This window comes from Mustelus asterias, unplaced genomic scaffold (genome assembly GCF_964213995.1).
Source record: "Mustelus asterias unplaced genomic scaffold, sMusAst1.hap1.1 HAP1_SCAFFOLD_94, whole genome shotgun sequence".
Lineage (NCBI taxonomy): Eukaryota > Metazoa > Chordata > Chondrichthyes > Carcharhiniformes > Triakidae > Mustelus > Mustelus asterias.
The window spans coordinates 231625-251803 of record NW_027590142.1 but is presented as its reverse complement, the minus strand read 5'-3'; the positions used below and the strand labels follow the sequence as shown (position 1 = coordinate 251803).

The window sequence follows — 20179 nt, the reverse complement described above, 5'->3', positions numbered from 1 at the left end:
CGTGTTGTGTGTGTGTTAACGAGGCTTCAACTGATTGTCCACCAAAGAGAGAGGCAAGGACACATGCACCATGGAGAAACCATGGAAATGCGGGGACTGTGGGAAGAGATACAGATCCCCATCAGAGCTGGAAGTTCATCGGCGCAGTCACACTGGAGCGAGGCCATTCGCCTGTTCTCAGTGTGGGAAGGGATTCAGTGAAATATCCCACCTGCGGACACACCAGCGAGTTCACACTGGGGAGAGGCCGTTCACCTGCTCTCAGTGTGGGAAGGGATTCAGTCAGTTATCCAGCCTGCAGACACACCAGCGAGTTCACACTGGGGAGAGGCCGTTCACTTGCTCTCAGTGTGGGAAAGGATTCAGTCAATTATCCAATTTGCAGACACACCAACGAGTTCACACTGGGGAGAGACCGTTCACTTGCTCTCAGTGTGGGAAGGGATTCAGTCAGTTATCCAACCTGCGCAAACACCAGCGAGTTTGCACTGGGGAAAGGCCATTCACCTGCTCTCAGTGTGAGAAGGAATTCACTCATTTATCCAGCCTGCAGACACACCAGCGAGTTCACACTGGGGAGAGGCCGTTCACCTGCCCTCAGTATGGGGAGGGATTCACTCAATCATCCAACCTGCAGACACACCAGCGAGTTCACACTGGGGAGAAACCATTCACCTGCTCTCAGTGTGGGAAGGGAGTCACTCAGTTATCGAGTCTGCGGACACACCTGCGAGTTCACACTGGGGAGAGACCATTCACCTGCTCTCAGTGTGGGAAGGGATTCAGTGATTCATCCAGCCTGCGGAGACATGAGCGAGTTCATACTGGGGAGAGGCCGTTCACCTGCTCTCAGTGTGGGAAGGAATTCACTCAGTTATCCAGTCTGCGGACCCATGAGCGAGTTCACACTGGGGAGAGGCCGTTCACCTGCTCTCAGTGTGGGAAGGGATTCAGTCAGTTATCCAATCTGCGGACACACGAGCGTATTCACACTGGGGAGAAACCGTTCACCTGCTCTCAGTGTGGGAAGGGATTCACTGACTTATCCAACCTGTGCACACACCAGCGAGTTCACACTGGGGAGAGGCCGTTCACCTGCTCTCAGTGTGGAAAGGGTTTCAGAGTTTCAGCCCAGCTGCTGAGACACCAACAAGTTCACGAGTGATTCCAGGGGTTGGATTCTGCTGTCATTGTTTCTGCTCTCAATTACATCCAGGATTGCATTTTGTTCATTCTCACAGTTAGTCAATGGAGAGGGTCGGAGGGTTTCTTTCTGCTGGACTGGCCGGTCTCACGACATTGCCTCCAGTGGGCTGATGCTCTTTGAGTCTTGTTGCAAATACCTGGTTTCAAATTTCACAAGGATCACAGAGTGACCGGGTGTTAGGAAGTTCAGAGATATTTAGTCAGCATTTCTGTTTGAAACCTCCCCAAATGCCCATCCAATTTCCTTTGTAATTGTTTATTGTCTCCACTTCCTCCACCCTCGTAGGCAGCGAGTTCCAGGTCATTACCATTCGCTGCATCAAATTGTTCTTCCTCACATCCCCCCCCGCATCTCTGACCCAAAATCATAAATCTGTGACCTCCTCGTCCTTGTCCCATCAGCTAATGGGAACGGATTTTCTTTGTCCACCTTATCTAAACCTGTCAGAATCTTGTCAGGAATGTGTAGCTGGAAATCCCTCCCTAAAAGCACTGTGGGTGTACCTACACCTCAGGCATTGTAGCAGTTCAGGAAGGCAGTGTTGGGGTTGACCATGGCCGAGGCAGCTACATGCAGCCACATATTCTGTTATAATTGAAGGACAGCAGATTGAATGTGAGACATTATGGGACTGGACTATCTTGACCACATTCCTGTGACTACTCAGTTTCTGCAATCACGGACCATTAAAGCTGCTTAGCAGGGCCCCAACAGAGGACCTGGTGAGAATATTTACACAGAACGAGTTAGAATGAAACTTATTCCATAGGTTTGGGCGGCATGGTGGCACAGTGGTTAGCACTGCTGCCTCACAGCGCCAGGGACCCGGGTTCGATTCCTGGCTCGGGTCACTGTCTGTGTGGAGTTTGCACATTCTCCCCGTGTCCCTGTTTCCTCCGGGTGCCCCGGTTTCCTCCCAAAGTCCAAAGATGTGTGGGTTAGGTGGATTGGCCATGCTAAATTGCCCCTTAGTGTCAGGGGGACTAGCTAGGGTAAATGCATGGGGGATAGGGTCTGGGTGTGATTGTGATCGGTGCAGACTCGATGGGCCAAATGGCCTCCTCTGCACTGTAGGATTCTATGAATCTATGAATAACCAGCTGATATTCAGTGACTGAGATATCCAAATCTGTAAAAAGGGGGTCTGACCAATCAACAAACGGTGATAGGTAGTAGATTAAGAAGCGTTCTCAGGCATTAAATTATTTTATCATAAATTTGTGATAAGAACTGTGAAGGTCTTGTGACCCGGTAGTCGGTGAGGTGACGGTACACTCCAAGTAGCACTGGACTGAAAAGTGGATCTCTAAGAGTGGATTCTAATGGTTATAATCTTACCCAAGCATGGCCAGTGAAAAATTCAGAGCTCGAGTGGGCACCAGACAGATTTCTTACCTGTCTTTTGGAAACTAAGAACAAGAAACTTATCGATAAAATGATTTGAGAATAGAGCCAACATTTTGAGTCGAGATGACACTTCATAGGAGCTCTGATAAAGGGTCATCCAGACTTGAAACTTGGCTCTATTCTCTCCCTACAGATGCTGTCAGATCTGCTGGGATTTTCCAGCATTTTCTGTTTTTGTTTTACTTTTATAATAAATGATTCGGTCTGATTGGAATCCCCACGATCCTCCTGCAAGACAGAGAGAAAGTGGTGACAAAAGGAGAATAAGGATATGGATGATAGAGTCTGGGTTCTGATTCTCCGAGCCCATGTAGAATTAACAAAACGAGTGAACCAGTTTATAAAGAACAGAAATTACCCATCCCTAACAAAAACTGATCAAATGAAAATAGGTTGAGGAATATAACAAAAAAATTAATAGATGAAGTTTAAAATCAAGTTTCTTTTGTCGTTAGAGAGGGGATTTTTTACAGTAACTTCATTGCAGTGTTAATGTAAGCTTACTTGAGATTAATTATAAACTTTAAGTTTTTTAAAGTTATTTTGTCAGAGGGGTTCAGAATACCTTGAGATTAAAAACTAATAAAAGCTATTGAAACAGGGTGGACTGACTTAGACTAACATAGAATAAGGACCACAACGTGCCTTATTTATATTATACAAAGGTACTGTCTGCATAGAGATACATATAACCACTGGTAGAGAATTTAAATATGTACTTTTTGGACTAAAATGTACACCTTGGCCAAACTGCAGACTGCCCGAAAGCATAATGGGATAAAAGCTGAGTGAGACAGGCCACATTCTGTCAGAACAGTGAAGCCACAGAGCACAGTTTTTATCAGCATGAGTTATAAAAGTAAACGCTTCCCAGACACTAGAATGAATAGAATTATTCATTTTTTACTGATAAGGGATGGCTCAGCAGACAGTGGAAAGGAACTTTTGAACCCTCTAAGCTATGTAATAGAAGTTGCTGAGAGTCAGTTAGAAAGCAACCTTTGAACCCTATGGACCTACCTAAGTGAAAGTTTGCTAGTAACAGTGGGCAGGAACTTTCAGATTCTACAGACCAATGAATTCCCATTCTTCCAGAAGATAGGATGTTATTGGCCAAGGTAAATATTGTGCACGAACATGATTGGAGCATCCAGTTAGGATGACAGAGTGGGCGGGTGAAACGAACTTTCAAAATAGTATAACTACACGGCCAATGTATTGTAGCTTTAGAAAGGAGTTGGACTGCCCAGCTGCCTTTCTCCCAGCGCGTGTTGGTCAATAAATAATGTCTTTAACCCGTATACTGTCTTTTGCAAATCATTGTATTAGCCGAGTTCAGCTCAATACTTCGCCTCTGAGAAAAACCCTCATCATATGTAAAGTGAAGTAATTGTGGGCCAAGTCAGAGGGTAAAATGCAATTGGCTGAAGTATATGACGTGTTGAAAATGATTGGTTTACACCTGATGAAAGGCAGGAGAATTGATATGAAGAATGTATTATTGATCCATCCTAAGCATTGTATGTCTGTTATTGGAGAGATCAGGATGCTTCTCTTCTCGAGAGGGATTAACACCGTCCAATAATTTCTCCCTTCAATCAAATAAAAGATAAGTCTTTAAACTGGGACACCGGCTTTCATGAGTCTTTGTATTGTCTGAAGATTTTGGCAATACCTGGTCTCCAGCGGTAATGTACCCAGTGTGTTGGGGGAAATGAACTCAGAAGAATCATTCAATACTCAAGCCTGATTCAATCAACAAACAGTTTATTGAGTTACGCCAGGGGGAAGAAGCCACAGGGGCTGACCATGTGTAACTCCACCCAACAAAGAAAATCATCAATTCTTCTACAGTTACTCAGCCCATCCCAGCTGGACACAATCCAATCAGAATGGTTATAGATTACATATATTATATATGTGTCCAATGAAATTAGTATCTGGGCATTCGGGGCTTTGTGATCATGCAAAACAGATTATGGCTAGGTGCGGAGGTCACAGGGTAGTTGTCATGGGTGACTTTAACTTTCCAAATACTGATTGGAACTTTTTAGGTTGAATAGTTCAGATGGGGCAGTTTTTGTACAGTGTGTGCAAGAGAGTTTCCTGACACAATATGTGGATAGGCCGACAAGACGTGGGGCCACATTGGATTTGGGTCTGGGAAATGAACCGGGCCAAGTGTTTAGCTTTGGTTGTGGGAGAGCACTTTGGAGATAGCGACCACAATTCGGTGTCTTTCGTTATTGCAATGGAGAGGGATAGGGCCATACGGCAGGGCAAGGTTTACAATTGGGGGAGGGGTAATTATGATGCGATTAGGGAGCATGAGATGGGAACAGAAACTGTCAGGGAAAGGCTCAAATGAAAAGTGGAGCTTGTTCAAGGAACAAATTCTGCGTGTCCTTGATAGGTATGTCCCTGCCAGGCAGAGAGGAAATGGCCGAGTGAGGGAACCATGGTTCACAAAAGAGGTTGAATGCCTTGTCAAGAGGAAGAAGGAAGTGTATGTTAGGATGAGAAAACAAGGTTCAGTTGGGTCCATTGAGGGTTACAAGTTAGCAAGGAATGAGCTGAAAAAAGGGCTTAGGAGAGTTGGAGGGTGCATGAGAAGTCCTTGGCGGGTCGGATCAAGGAAAACCCCAAGGCTTTTTACTCTTATGTGAGGAATAAAAGGGTGAGGTTAGGGCCGGTCAAGGACAGTAGTGGGAACTTGTGCATGGAGTCAGAACAGATAGGAGAGGCAATGAATGAATACTTTTCTTCAGTGTTCATCAAGGAGAGGGGCCTTTTTGAGGATGAGAGTGTGATACAGGCTGATAGGCTGGAGGAGGCAGATGTTCTGAGGGAATATGTATTAGCAATTTTGAAAAAACCTGAAGGTTGATAAGTCCCCTGGGCTAGATGAGATATATCCTAGGATTCTTTGGGAGGCAAGGGATGAGATTGCAGAGCCTTTGGCTTTGATCTTTGGGTCCTCGCTGTCCACAGGGATAGTGCCAGAGGACCAGAGAGTGGCGAATGTTGTTCCTCTGTTCAAGAAAGGAAATAGGAATGATCTTGGTAATTATAGGCCAGTTAGTCTTACTTCGGTGGTTGGTAAGTTAATGGAAAAGGTCCTGAGGGATAGGATTTACGACCATTTAGAAAGATGCAGCTCAATCCGGGATAGTCAACACGGGAAGGGTAAGTCTTGCCTCACAAATTTGATTGAATTTTTTGAGGAGGTAACTAAGTGTGTAGATGAAGGTAGAGCAGTTGATGTCATATACATGGATTTTAGTAAGGCGTTTGATAAGGTCCCCCATGGTCGGCTCATGAAGAAAGTAAGGAGATGTGGGATAGAGGGAAATTTTGCCGATTGGATAAGTAACTGGCTATCTCATAGAAGACAGAGGGTGGTGGTGGATGGAAAATTTTCAGACTGGAGACCAGTTACCAGCAGTGTACCACAAGGATCAGTGCTGGGTCTTCTACTATTTGTGATTTTTATAAATGACTTGGAGGAGGGGGCTGAAGGGTGGATCAGTAAATTTGCGGATGACACCAAGATTGGTGGAGTAGTGGATGAGTAGGAGGGCTGTTGTGGGCTGCAAAGAGACATTGATAGGATGCAGAGGTGGGCCGAAAAATGGCAGATGGAGTTTAACCCTGATAAGTGCGAGGTGATTCATTTGGTAGGACAAATTTGAATGCGGATTACAGGGTCAAAGGTAGGGTTCTGAGGAATGTCGAGGAACAGAGAGATCTTGGGGTTCATATCCACAGATCTCTAAAGGTTGCCACTCAAGTGGATCGAGCCGTGAAGAAGGCCTATAGTGTGTTAGCGTTTATTAACAGGGGGTTTGAGTTTAAGAGCCGTGGGGTTATGCTGCAACTGTACAGGACCTTGGTGAGACCACATTTGGAATATTGTGTGCCGTTCTGGTCACCTCACTATAAGAAGGATGTGGAAGCACTGGAAAGAGTGCAAAGGAGATTTACCAGGATGCTGCCTGGTTTGGAGGGTAGGTCTTTAGGTTGATCTTTCCCCGAATTAAGCTGAAAAATGATGCAGATAGTTTGACGTCTGTCTAATGCACAAGTACTGAGTGCCCAGTGCAAGAGGATAATTGATAGATACCGTTTTAAGTACACCGGGAAAAAGTAATCACCCAACTCAGAATTGAGATGCGGTTCGACTGGGAAAACAGAGATTTCAGTCAGTCAATATTATTAACCCAGCAACTTCAACATGTGACATCTCTGAGTCTGCCTTTGATATTTAATCACTTTTGAAAGATGTGGTCTGTCACACAGTTAACTGATCTGGAGCATTTAAAATACAGATTGATGACCTTGTTCTCCTGAAAGACCTGCGGGTTTGTGTGAATGGGATCGGGGAATGATTGGACTTGATCTGATAGTAATATGAGTAAAAATATCTCAAATTTACCAACAGTGATAATTATTGACCTCAATGAGGGAAAACACTCAGATGGGGCTATATTGTCACGTTCACTATGGGTAAAATTTCTCTGATGTTTAACCCCATGTGTTGTCCTGACAATGAACCATTGATTATCGACCTGTGCCAGTTTTTGTATGAGGCCCGCGGGAGCCTCATTCACTGTGGGTCTCGGTGCACAGTAATACACGGCGCTGTCTGTCATCTTCAAATCTTTCATGGACAAGTGAAAAGTGGTTTGTTTCAGGTTGAGATTCCCACTGAAGTGTTCAAAGCCGGGAGCCGTATCGGTAAACCCACAACTAGCGGCTCTGAGCAGATACTGAGGAGCTCGGTGTGGATACTGGCGATACCAGAACAGGTCATGCTGTGTAGCTGAACTCGATGCAGAGTAACTGCATCATATTGCTGAATCTTCACCCTCTGCTGCTTCAACAACTGGTTCTAACTGGGGCACTGAGTCTCTGTTACTCATGTCATGGCCCAAAAGTTAAAATTCTAAATTGGGGCAAGGCGAATTTTGATGGTATCAGGCAGGAACTTTCAAAAGTTAATTGGAGGAGTCTGTGGGAAGGCAAAGGGACGTCTGGTAAGTGGCAAGCTTTCAAAAGTGTGTTAATCAGGGTTCAGGGTAAGCACAGTCCTCTTAGAGTGAAGAGCAAGGCTGGTAGACGGAGGGAACCCTGGATGACTCGGGATATTGAGGCCCTGGTCAAGAAGAAGAAAGGGGCACATGACATGCATAGGCACTGGGATCAAGTGAATCCCTTGAAGAGTATAGGGGGTGTAGGAGTAGAGTTAAGAGAGAAATCAGGAGGGCAAAAAGGGGACACGAGATTGTTTTGGTAGATAAGGCAAAGGAGAATCCAAAGAGCTTCTACAAATACATAAAAGGCAATGGAGTGAGTAGGGCTTCTTAATGATCAGCATGGTCATCTACGTGCTGATCCACAGGGATGGGTGAGATCCTAAATGAATATTTCTCATCAGTATTTAGTGTTGAGAAAAGCATGGATGTTAGTGAACTTGGGGAGATAAATAGTGATGTCTTGAGGAGTGTACATATTACAGAGAAAGAGATGCTGGAAGTCTTAAAGGGCATCAAGATAGATAAATCCCCGGGACTTGATGAAGTGTATCCCAGGACATTGTGGGAGACTCGAGAGGAAATTGCGGGTCCCCTAGCCGAGATATTTGAATCATCGATAGTCACGGGTGAGGTGCCTGAAGATTGGAGAGTGGCAAATGTTGTGCCTTTGTTTAAAAAGGGCTTCAGGGAAAAGCCTGGTGAGCCTCACATCTGTGGTGGGTAAGTTGTTGGAAAGTATTTTGAGAGACAGGACCTACAGGCATTAAGAGATGCAAGGACTGATTAGGGACAGTCAGCATGGCTTTGTGAGTGGAAAATCATGTCTCACAAATTTGATTGAGTTTTTTGAAGGGGTAACCAAGATGGTGGATGAGGGCAGTGCAGTTGGTGTTGTCTACATGGACTTTAGCAAGGCCTTTGACAAGGTACCGCATGGTTGGTTGTTGCATAGGGTTAAATCTCATGGGATCCAGGGTGAGATATTTAAATTGATACAAAAGTGGCTTCTGGACAGAAGCCAGAGTGTGGTTGTAGAGGGTTGTCTTTAAAACTGGAGGCCTGTGACCAGCGGTATGCCTCAGGGATCAGTGCTGGGTCCACTGTTATTTGTCATGTATATTAATGATTTGGATGATAATATAGGTAGCATGGTTTGCAGATTACACCAAGATTGGTGGCATAGTGCACAGCGAAGAAAATTATCTCCGATTGCAACGGGATCTTGATCAATTGGGCCAGTGAGCTGACGAATGGCAGATGGAGTTTAAGTTAGACAAATGCGAGGTGATGCATTTTGGTGGATTGAACCAGGGCAGGACTTACACAGTTAATGGGAGGACGTTGGGGAGAGTTACAGAACAAAGAGATCTAAGGGTACATGTTCAGAGCTCCTTGAAAGTGGAGTCACAGGTGGACAGAGTGGTGAAAAAGGCATCGGCATGCTTGGTTTCATTGGTCAGAACATTGAATACAGGAGTTGGGATGTCTTGTTGAAGTTGGACAAGACATTGGTGAGGCCACACTTGGAATACTGTGTACAGTTCTGGTCACCCCATTGTAGAAAGGATATTATTAAACTGGAAAGAGTGCAGAAAAGATTTACTAGGATGCTACCGGGATTTGATGGACTGAGTTATAAGGAGAGGCTGGATAGACTGGGACTTTTTTCTCTGGAGCGTAGGAGGCTGAGGGGCGATCTTATAGAGGTCTATAAAATAATGAGGGGCACAGATCAGCTGGATAGTCAATATATTTTCCCAAAGATAGGGAAGTCTAAAACCAGAGGGCATATGTTCAATGAGAGGGGAGAGATACAAAAGTTCCAGAGGGGCATTTTCTTCGCACAGCAGGTGGTGAGTATCTGGAACAAGCTGCCAGAGGCAGTAGCAGTGGTGGGTACAATGTTGTTTTTTAAAAAGCATTTTGACAGTTATATGGGTAAGATGGGTAACTGGCTGTCTGACCGAAGACAGAGGGTGGTGGTCGATGGAAAATTTTCGGATTGGAGGCAGGTTGCTAGCGGTGTGCCGCAGGGATCAGTGCTTGGTCCTCTGCTCTTTGTGATTTTTATTAATGACTTAGAGGAGGGGGCTGAAGGGTGGATCAGTAAATTTGCTGATGACACCAAGATTGGTGGAGTAGTGGATGAGGTGGAGGGCTGTTGTAGGCTGCAAAGAGACATAGATAGGATGCAAAGCTGGGCTGAAAAATGGCAAATGGAGTTTAACCCTGATAAATGTGAGGTGATTCATTTTGGTAGGACAAATTTAAATGTGGATTACAGGGTCAAAGGTAGGGTTCTGAAGACTGTGGAGGAACAGAGAGATCTTGGGGTCCATATCCACAGATCTCTAAAGGTTGCCAGTCAAGTGGATAGAGCTGTGAAGAAGGCCTATAGTGTGTTAGCTTTTATTAACAGGGGGTTGGAGTTTAAGAGCCGTGGGGTTATGCTGCAACTGTACAGGACCTTGGTGAGACCACATTTGGAATATTGTGTGCAGTTCTGGTCACCTCACTATAAGAAGGATGTGGAAGCACTGGAAAGAGTGCAGAGGAGATTTACCAGGATGCTGCCTGGTTTGGAGGGTAGGTCATATGAGGAAAGGTTGAGGGAGCTAGGGCTGTTCTCTCTGGAGCGGAGGAGGCTGAGGGGAGACTTAATAGAGGTGTATAAAATGATGAAGGGGATAGATAGAGTGAACGTTCAAAGACTATTTCCTCGGGTGGATGGAGCTATTACAAGGGGGCATAACTATAGGGTTCGTGGTGGGAGATACAGGACGGATATCAGAGGTAGGTTCTTTACGCAGAGAGTGGTTGGGGTGTGGAATGGACTGCCTGCAGTGATAGTGGAGTCAGGCACTTTAGAAACATTTAAGCGGTTATTGGATAGGCACATGGAGCACACCAGGATGATAGGGAGTGGGATAGCTTGATCTTGGTTTCAGATAAAGCTCGGCACAACATCGTGGGCCGAAGGGCCTGTTCTGTGCTGTACTGTTCTATGTTCTATGTTCTATGTTCTATGGGTATAGAGGGATATGGGCCAAATGCGGGCAATTGGGATTAGTTTAGTGGTTTAAACAAAAAGGGCGTCATGAACAGGTTGGGCCGAAGGGCCTGTTTCTATGCTGTAAACCTCTGTTACTCTGTGACTCTATGACTCTATCTCTGAAAATAAACAGCGGACACAAAGCGGATTAGGAGGAACAACAACGGAATAATTGCCTCGAGATGGAAATGGAGAATTAATATGGTGATTGCCGGATTTCACCCAAAGGTTCAAAATGACCGAGCTGTGATCAGGACAATAACCAGAGTCAGACAGAATTTCACCCCCATGGTTCCAGTTAGAGCTTCAGAAACAGAGACAGTGATCACTGACTGTGCCAGAACTGCAATTGGAGAAGTTGAAACACTCAGTGGAATGGTATGAGGTCGAACGTGACTCCCTGTCTCCGCCCATTTTTACATCTTCAAACAGGCGCTTTCTCTCGAAGGAATGGTGACCTTGCATAAGTGATCAGAGAGCGCCCTCCCGTGGACAGCACTGCCGCACATTGGAAACAGGTGCACACACGGCCACCTGCAAAGACTGACACATTTCGAGATATTAGAATCATAGAATCCGTACAGTACAGAAGAATGCCATTCGGCCCAGCGAGTATGTACTGGCCACAACGCCACCCAGGCCCTATTCCCGTAACCCCATATATTTACCCCGCTAATCCCCCTGACACTTGGGTCAATTTAGCATGGCTAATCAACCGAACCTGCACATCTTTGGATTGTGGGAGGAAACCGGAGCACCTGAGGAACCCAGCAGACACGGGGAGAGCAGATACATACACGGCCACGTGCAAAGGCTAACACATGTAAGGATATATAACCATATAGATATATGCCCAGGCACTGACATCAACGTCCCTCGCTATAAATACAGAATTATTCTGTAGATTTGTGATATATATTAGTCTCAGCTGTTAACCATGATCATACATGAATAACGCCACCTCCGTGTTCACTAGAAGCCTCGTATACCGCACAGAATCAACAAAGTATCGACACAGGGACAAGTAAACACAGTGATCGATTCTCAAACCGATCGACTCAAACATAGACACACAATCACTGAGGAAGATAAACAATCAGATTAACACAGCCATAGACACACTGAAGAGAAGCGCGCCCATTGACAATGCCAAAAACGTACTAGTTCCAGAGTAAACTTCCTGAACTGGAATTCCCTGGGGTCGTGTCAGTGCGGCAATATCCCGTTAGATATTCATTGCGATGGAACTGTCCATTTTAACAACAGGAACAGCCAGAAATCTATTTCTTACCAACGGTGATCATTAATTGATGACTATAAGCAATTGACGACTATTGGAGAATAAGCAACAATGCTTATTTATTTTTATTTTTTTACAGTCAACCATATTCTGGATGTGTCCGTGTCATGTTTAAAGTCTGTTTTATTAGTGTCACAAGTGGGATTACATTCATACTGCAATTAAGTTACTGTAAAAATCCACTGGTCGCCACACTCCGGGAGAACTTTAGCATGGTAATGCACCGAACCAGTGCATCTTTTGGACTGTGGGAGAAAACCAGAGCACACAGAGGAAACCCACGCAGACACAGGAAGAACATGCAAACTGCACTCAGACCCAAGCCAGGAATCGAACCCGGGTCCCTGGCGTGGTGAGGCAGCTATGTGCCACTGTGCCACCCCGTGTGAGATCAGTGTATGCAAGACAGATTTCCCACCCATTCTCAATGTTATCGGATCAAATGTTCGGGACACAGGAGGACAACACAAGGAGACTGCTTTGGGTGCAGGTGATTCATTCTCCTCTGTTGTATTCCACATTCTGTGGAAAGTTGTGGAGTTAATTAGTTATATTAGATGTAATTCAAAAATAATGAGAAGATGCTTCATCCGATTAAACTCGTTTTGTAAATTCGATATGAAGTCAATTACATAAATAAATATATGTCTACATTGAATGCTATATCGGGAAGCTATATCCAATACTTCATGCCATTGGGTCAAGGAAACGCTGTTACTTAAAGCAAACTGTATGTACATGGATTCCGCAGAAACTCCTTCTTCAAATGGGGATTGGACAATGACTTGAAAGGGAGAAAAATCAGCTTCATGGAATGAGAGGAGGAAATTGGACTGAGAACAAAGCACAGTGCAGAACAGGAACAGGCCCTTCGGCCCACCAAGCCCGCACTGACACATCAGCTGGGTAGCTCGTAATCAAATAATTGGCATAGGCATTGTGGGTCGAAGGGCCTCGTATTGTTGCCTGCCATTGTCAACCATTTTCAATCATTCTTGGATCAATATGTCGACAGCATTCCCAATGAGTGTTGCAACATGTCAAGAGAGTCCCATTGGGTGCTTGCAAGTGGTGATTGCATGCGCCCCACACACGAAAGCTCCCCAGTTCAAAGCCATGCCGGAATGTTATTAGTATTTGTTCTTTAAGGATGAGGGAAGTTTACATGATTTAAATTTGTTGCTGAGCATTATCCGAAACTCGATATTAAAGCCATATTATCTTTGCTCTGACCTCGGCCTCAAAATCTTACAGCAAAATCTGAAATCTTGTATTTTTATGACGCAATGAAAGGAAATAGAGGTCCCTGTTTTGACACCGTGTTCATATCAGCAACTCGTTCAGTCCACAACAGAATTTAATGGCTTTATTGATGCAGACTAACAAAGTTAATCACCATCTGAAACATGTCTAAAAGTATAAATGATGTGGAGATGCCGGCGTTGGACTGGGGTAAACACAGTAAGGAATCTAACAACACCAGGTTAAAGTCCAACAGGTTTATTTGGTAGCTAATGGCGTTTGGACCTGGTAGCTAATAAACCTGTTGGACTTTAACCTTGTGTTGTTAGACTCCTAACAGTATAAAGACAGGCATACGTGAAACTGTAACTGAACATTGCACAGAACCATCTTTTTAACATCGTTGTTCAGAATTAGGAAAAGCCACTCAGACCGATGAGGAAATCGAGAATCAGTGTGGATCTGCTGGGCTTCCTGCAGATGAACGAGATTTCGGCGCCAGAATGTTTCACACACAGAGTAAAGAGGGGTCAAGTATAACTAACAGATCATTCTTAAATCTCTTCCCTTTAAAGATATCTGATTTTGTTTAAAAGCTGACTGTCTCAAATAAGCGCCATGGGATGTGTATTACCCAGTGACTCGATTCCTTTTGTTGGTCAGTCATGCTTGCAATTCAATGTTGTATATTTCAGCGTTATTCAGTTCAGAATGAGGTGATATGTAATTAATAAAAATATATTAATATTAAACGTTGAAAAGCAAACAAGCACTGGGTGGAGCTGGTTAAAATTATTCGAAGGAAGATGAGAATGATGCATTAATGATTGAGCAGAAATCATTGCTCCTTAGATGTTTGCTGGACGACCACTTTTAAATGTTGAAGTTGAAGATAAGTTGAGAAATCAAGTTGAAAGAAATGTTTTTTGTCTTGTATTAATTGACATGGGCTCTCAGTGTAACCATTAGAACCTTCAGCAACACAGTGGAGGTGAACATTGCGGTCAGGCCAATTGGTGGCGCTATGTTGTCAGTTGTTCCTGTAGTGTAGTGGTTATCACGTTCGCCTAACACGCGAAAGGTCCCCGGTTCGAAACCGGGCAGAAACATTAATTTACTCATTCATTGTGAGAGTAGTTTTGCATGGTTTCAGTTTTTGCTGCACCTCTTCCGAATCTCGATGTTGCAGCCATATTATCTTTGCTCTAAACTCGGCCACAAATGCTCTCAGCAAAATCAGAAATGCTGTAGTTTAAGACGCAATGAGGAAATAAATGTGTGTATTTGGACACCGTGCGCATATCAGCAACTTGTTCAAACCACAAGAGAATTTAATGGTTTTATAAATGCAGACTAACATAGTTAATCACCATCTGAAACATGTCAAATAGTATTGTGTGCTCATAAAGACAGACACAAGTGAAACTGTAAATGAACTAGAGGAAATGGCAGACATTGTCCAGAAGCATCTTTTTGAAATTGTTCTTCATAATAAAGAAATAGGAAAAAGCACTCAGGCAGATGAAGAAATCGAGACTCAGTGTAGATCTGCTGGACTTTCCTATAGATGAACGGGATTTAAGCACCAGAATATTTCACACGCAGAATAAAGAGGGATCAAGTATAACTGACAGATCATTCTTAAATCTCTTCCCTTTAAAGATATCTGATTTTGTTTAAATGCTGACTGTCTCAAATAAGCACCATGGGATGTGTATTACCCAGTGACTCAATTTCTTTTATTAGTCAGTCATGTTTGCAATTCAATGTTGCATATTCCCGAGATATTCAATTCAGAATGAAGACGTATGGATTAAATACATGTATTAATATTTAATATCGAATAACGAAACAAATATTGAGTAACCAGCCAACGATTCAAGTCTGGATGACCCTTCATCAGAGCTAAGAGCAAAGAAAAGCAGAAAAGATTTAAATTATGGGTGGAAGGGTGGAAGGGGGGTGCTGTAATTGGACAAAGGGAATGCAAATGAGGATAAAGATGGCTGAGAGAGATGCTAAAAATGTCCATTAAACGATCAGAATAGCAGAGCAGAGGTAAAGGTGGTTAAGGCAGTTGCCCTGAAAGAGGAGTGGCGTGTGGGGGGGGTGTGGGGGGGGGGGGGGCGGCGGCAGTGGTGGGGGGGCGGGGGGGGGGGGAGAGGCAAAAAGGAGAGCAGGAATGAAGAAATGGAAAAAGAAGTATGATAAAAATGGGTAAATGAGATGAAATGAACAAACAGTATGAAATAAAATAAATGGAAAGGGGATAAAGGTGGCGGGGAGAGTTCATGCTCTGAAGTTATTGAACTCAATGTTTATTCCAGAAGGCTGTAAAGTGTCCAATTGGAAGATGAGGCGCTGTTCCTCCAGTTTGCGTTGGGGTTCATTCAAACATTGCAAAGTGCCAAGGATGGACATGTGGACAGGAGAGCAGGGTGGTGTGTTGAAGTGGCAAGAACTGGAAGTTCTGGGTCCTGCTTGCAGCCGGACTGAAGGTGTTCAGCAAAGCGATCACCCAGTTTGTGTTTGGTCTCTCCAATGTAGGAGAGTAGACTTCATGGGGAGGAGCGAATGCAATAGACCAGATTGAAGGAGATGCATGTGAATCGCTGCTTCACCTGAAAGGGGTGTTTAGGACCTGGGATGGTGAGCAGGGAGGAGGTAAAGGGGCAGCTGCTGCACCTTCTACCATTGCATGGGAAGATGCTGTGGGTAGGGGATGGGATGTTGGGTGGGATGGAGGCGTGGACCAGGGTGTCCCAGAGAGAACCTTCCTTGTGGAATGCTGATGGGTGTGAGGGGTGAGGTGAAGATGTGTTGAGGAATGGCTTCATGCTGGAGTTGGCAGCAATGGCGGAGGATGATACTTTGAACACGGAGGCTGGTTTCTGGTCTGGTAAAAAGTGAGGACAAGGGGAGCCCTGTTCTCTTTCTGGGAGCGAGTGCGAGCAGTGGCCTGGGGCATGAGTTGGACACAGTCAGGAGCCCTGTCAACCACAGTGGGTGGACTCCACACAGTCACCCAAAGCAAGAATCGAACCCAGGTCCCAAGCACTGTAAGGCAGCAATGCTAACCACTGTTCCACCCGGAAGGCTCAGCCTGGTGGTAGCTTTACTCATGATATCCAGTTGCACTGGAGGTAGAATTGGAAGGAAATAAAAGTAAAATACTGCGGATGTTGGAATTGGGAAACTTAAACTGAAAATACTGGATAAACTCAGCAGACCTGGCGGCATCTGTGGAGAAACCTATTAACAATGGATTCTTATGATTTTGGTTGCTGAATGAGGAGACAAGGTCCTTTCGGTTTTATTGACGCTTTATGCGGCGTTACGGTTGAAGCGATAAAAGCAATATTTTAAATATCTCTGATATTAAGTGATGTCCATCTTTGTGTGGGGCAGACGTCCACCGTTTAGACGGAAGATGAAGAACCAATGTGCCCTTAACAAAGATGGCGGCGAAGTGGGGGGGCGGGGCAATGGGCGGTGTACGCAGAACGCTGAGGAGGTTGGGATCGCACATGCGCATTGCAGCGGGTGTGGTTTGTTGACGGAAGCGCGCGGGTTTTTCTCCGGATCGGAATCAGATTTGAAAGGGGGGGGACGGTTAACGGTGGCAGGCGTTGCCATGGCGGCAGGGGCGGGGCTCGCCAACAGCGCGCGCTGGCACAAGTGGACACTCGAGCGCAACCTGAGCGACAGCAGCAGCAGGTGCGGAGGCCGCGCGGGGAGCCGGGGGCTCGAGTAGGAGGCAAGCCGGGTCGGCCCGCCTCTCCCGCGAAGGCGACCTGGGGATGTGACACCAACTCAAAACTTCCCAACCCCGGGTTTTTCACGTCTCTTTTACCCCTCACCGAGCTGCTCAGCACAAAGCAGCCCCTCAAATCCCCCAGAAATCACTCAGACCCCACTTGGCATCTTTTCCCCAGGTCATGACCCTGAGATGCCATCTTGGTTTCAGCCCCTCCACCTGGTCACGTGCCAACTGCGGTGGTGGTTGGGAGAACGATTGCTCGTTTCCAGGGCCGGGTGCTGCACTGGATCTCTCTCAATATCCCACAGTTTGTTTTCAAGATACAATTTGGTACATCTGGTGATTTGTCGCTTTGTCCCTAAATGGAGGGCAAGCGGATTGGCACCCTGATTATCAATTGACACTAAATCCACTTCTGCATCTCTCCATTCCCGTGGCAGTTCAGTGGACACAATGGCAGTGTGTGTCTGAGGTTTGCCCAAGCTTTAGTTCATGCTGGCACTATTGCCACCACGTTGGGGTCCTCAACAGAGAGCCTCCCTCTTTAAAGAAGGCCTTGAAAGGGTGACCAATTTGTGTTTTCTGTTTCTCATAGGAGCCGTGATCAACAGTGTGGCCACAGAGACTCCATGTGCCCAGTCGCATATTCGGACAAACAGCTACCGGACATCTGCGTCCAAGAAACAGACCGTATCCTGGTCGAGAAAGTAAGTTGGATTTGAATGTGTCTTTAGTGTGTGGCTGACAACGCCCCTGGTTTGTCCACGGTGGTGAAGTACCTTGGTGAACCACAGCACCCTATGTGGTAAAGGGTTAATAATCATCCTAACTTCCAGGCCTGGGGATAAGATCAGCATATGGCCTCCCCTAACCGGCCCCCTTCACTGATACACTGCTCACTTTCTGTTTTCAGTGCTGCTGGGACATCGCCTTGGGCCCATTGAAACAGCTGCCCATGAATCTGTTCATCATGTACATGGCTGGCAACACCATCTCCATCCTCCCTATCATGATGGTGTGCATGATGGCCTGGAGACCCATACAGGCACTGATGTCCATGTCTGCAAGTGAGTATTGTATTGAATCTACAGCTCAGAAACAGCTCTGAACCAGCATCACTTGAGTGCAGTTTAGAATAGAGTTCTGGGACTTGGGTAATTAAGGGAGTTAGGGAAGGAAGGAAAAGAGGTGCTGTTGTGCTTTCTAACTTTCTCAGCCTTTAGGAAGTGATCTTACTCTTCTACAGGAGAAGAAGCCAGATTTTTGGTGAGTATCTGCTAAGTGACTAAGATTTATTCTGTTCCTAAGGATCAAAATAGTATAGCAACAGGTGGTAAGGTTAATAAAATACTTAAAAACAAAAATAAATTACCATTGGATAAAAGAAATAGTTTATTAGTACACATTCAAGCTGCAGCATTTGGGAGTTCCTGGGTGTCAGTTTGATCCAGGGCAAACGGGCATAGAGGTTTACAGCATGGAAACAGATCCTTCGGCCCAACTTGTCCATGCCATCCTATTTTTAAAACCCCTGAGCTAGTCCCAATTGTCCGCATTTCGCCCATATCCCTCTATACCCATTTTACCCATGTAACTGTCTCAATGCTTTTTAAAATACAAAACTGTACCCCCTCTACTACTACCTCTGGCAGCTTGTTCCAGACACTCACCACCCTCTGTGTGAAACAATTGCCCCTTTGGACATTTTTCTATCTTCCCCTCTCACCTTAAACCTATGCCCCCTAGTTTTAGACTCCCCTACCTTTGGGAAAAGATATTGACTATCTAGCTGATCTATGCCCCTCATTATTTTATAGGCCTCTATAACATCACCCTCAGCCTCCTCATCCCAAGAGAAAAAAGTCCCAGTCTATCCAGCCTCTCCTAACTCAAACCATCAAGTCTGGTAGCATTCTAATAAATCTCTTCTGCACTCTTTCTAGTTTAATAATATCCTTTCTATAATAGGGTGACCAGAACTGTACATAGTATTCCAAGTGTGGCCTTACCAATGTCTTGTACAACTTCAACAAGATGTCCCAACTCCTGTATTCAATGTTCTGACCAATGAAACCAAGCATGCCGAATGCCTTCTTCACCACTCTGTCCACCTGTGACTCCACTTTCAAGGAGCTATGAACATGTACCCTTAGATCTCTCTGTTCTGTAACACTCCCCAACACATACCATTAACTGAGTAAGTCATACATCGAACATAGAACAGGCCCTTCGGCCCACGATGCTGTGCTGAGCTTTATCTGAAACCAAGATCAAGCTATCCCACTCCCTATCATCCTGGTGTGCTCCATGTGCCTATCCAATAACCGCTTATATGTTCCTAAAGTGTCTGACTCCACTATCACTGCAGGAAGTCCATTCCACACCCCAACCACTCTCTGCATAAAGAACCTACCTCTGATATCCTTCCTATATCTCCCACCATGAACCCTATAGTTATGCCCGCTTGTAATAGCTCCATCCACCCGAGGAAATAGTGTTTGAACGTTCACTCTATCCCCTTCATCATTTTATAAACCTCTATTAAGTCTCCCCTCAGCCTCCTCCGCTCCAGAGAGAACTGCCCCAGCTCCCTCAACCTTTCCTCATAAGACCTACCCTCCAAACCAGGCAGCATCCTGGTAAATCTCCTCTGCACTCTTTCCAGCGCTTCCACATCCTTCTTATAGTGAGGTGACCAGAACTGCACACAATATTCCAAATGTGGTCTCACCAAGGTCCTGTACAGTTGCAGCATAACCCCACGGCTCTTAAACTCCAACCCCCTGTTAATAAAAGCTAACACACTATAGGCCTTCTTCACAGCTCTATCCATTTGAGTGGCAACCTTCAGAGATCTGTGGATATGGACCCCAAGATCTCTCTGTTCCTCCACAGTCTTCAGAACCCTACCTTTGACCCTGTAATCCACACTTAAATTTGTCCTACCAAAATGAAAAACCTCACATTTATCAGGGTTAAACTCCATCTGCCATTTTTCAGCCCAGCTTTGCATCCTATCTATGTCTCTTTACAGTCTATAACAGCCCTCCACCTCATCCACTACTCCACCAATCTTGGTGTCATCAGCAAATTTACTGATCCACCCTTCAGCCCCCTCCTCTCGGTCATTAATAATAATCACAAATAGCAGAGGACCAAGCACTAATCCCTGTGG

At 45.2% G+C, this 20179-nt stretch overlaps 1 protein-coding gene and 1 non-coding gene across 2 annotated transcripts in view; both read left to right on the top strand.

Annotated features, from left to right (window-relative positions):
* LOC144484171 (uncharacterized) overlaps nucleotides 1-20179 on the top strand; it is a 61199-nt gene that overhangs the window by 28740 nt on the left and 12280 nt on the right. Inside the window, 2 exon segments of the mRNA XM_078202713.1 lie at nucleotides 52-1153; nucleotides 18040-18075. Of these exon segments, the coding sequence (XP_078058839.1) occupies nucleotides 52-1153; nucleotides 18040-18075 (1138 nt within the window).
* Nucleotides 14281-14353, top strand: trnav-aac (transfer RNA valine (anticodon AAC)). Its single transcript has one exon. It is a non-coding gene; the product is annotated as a tRNA-Val (tRNA).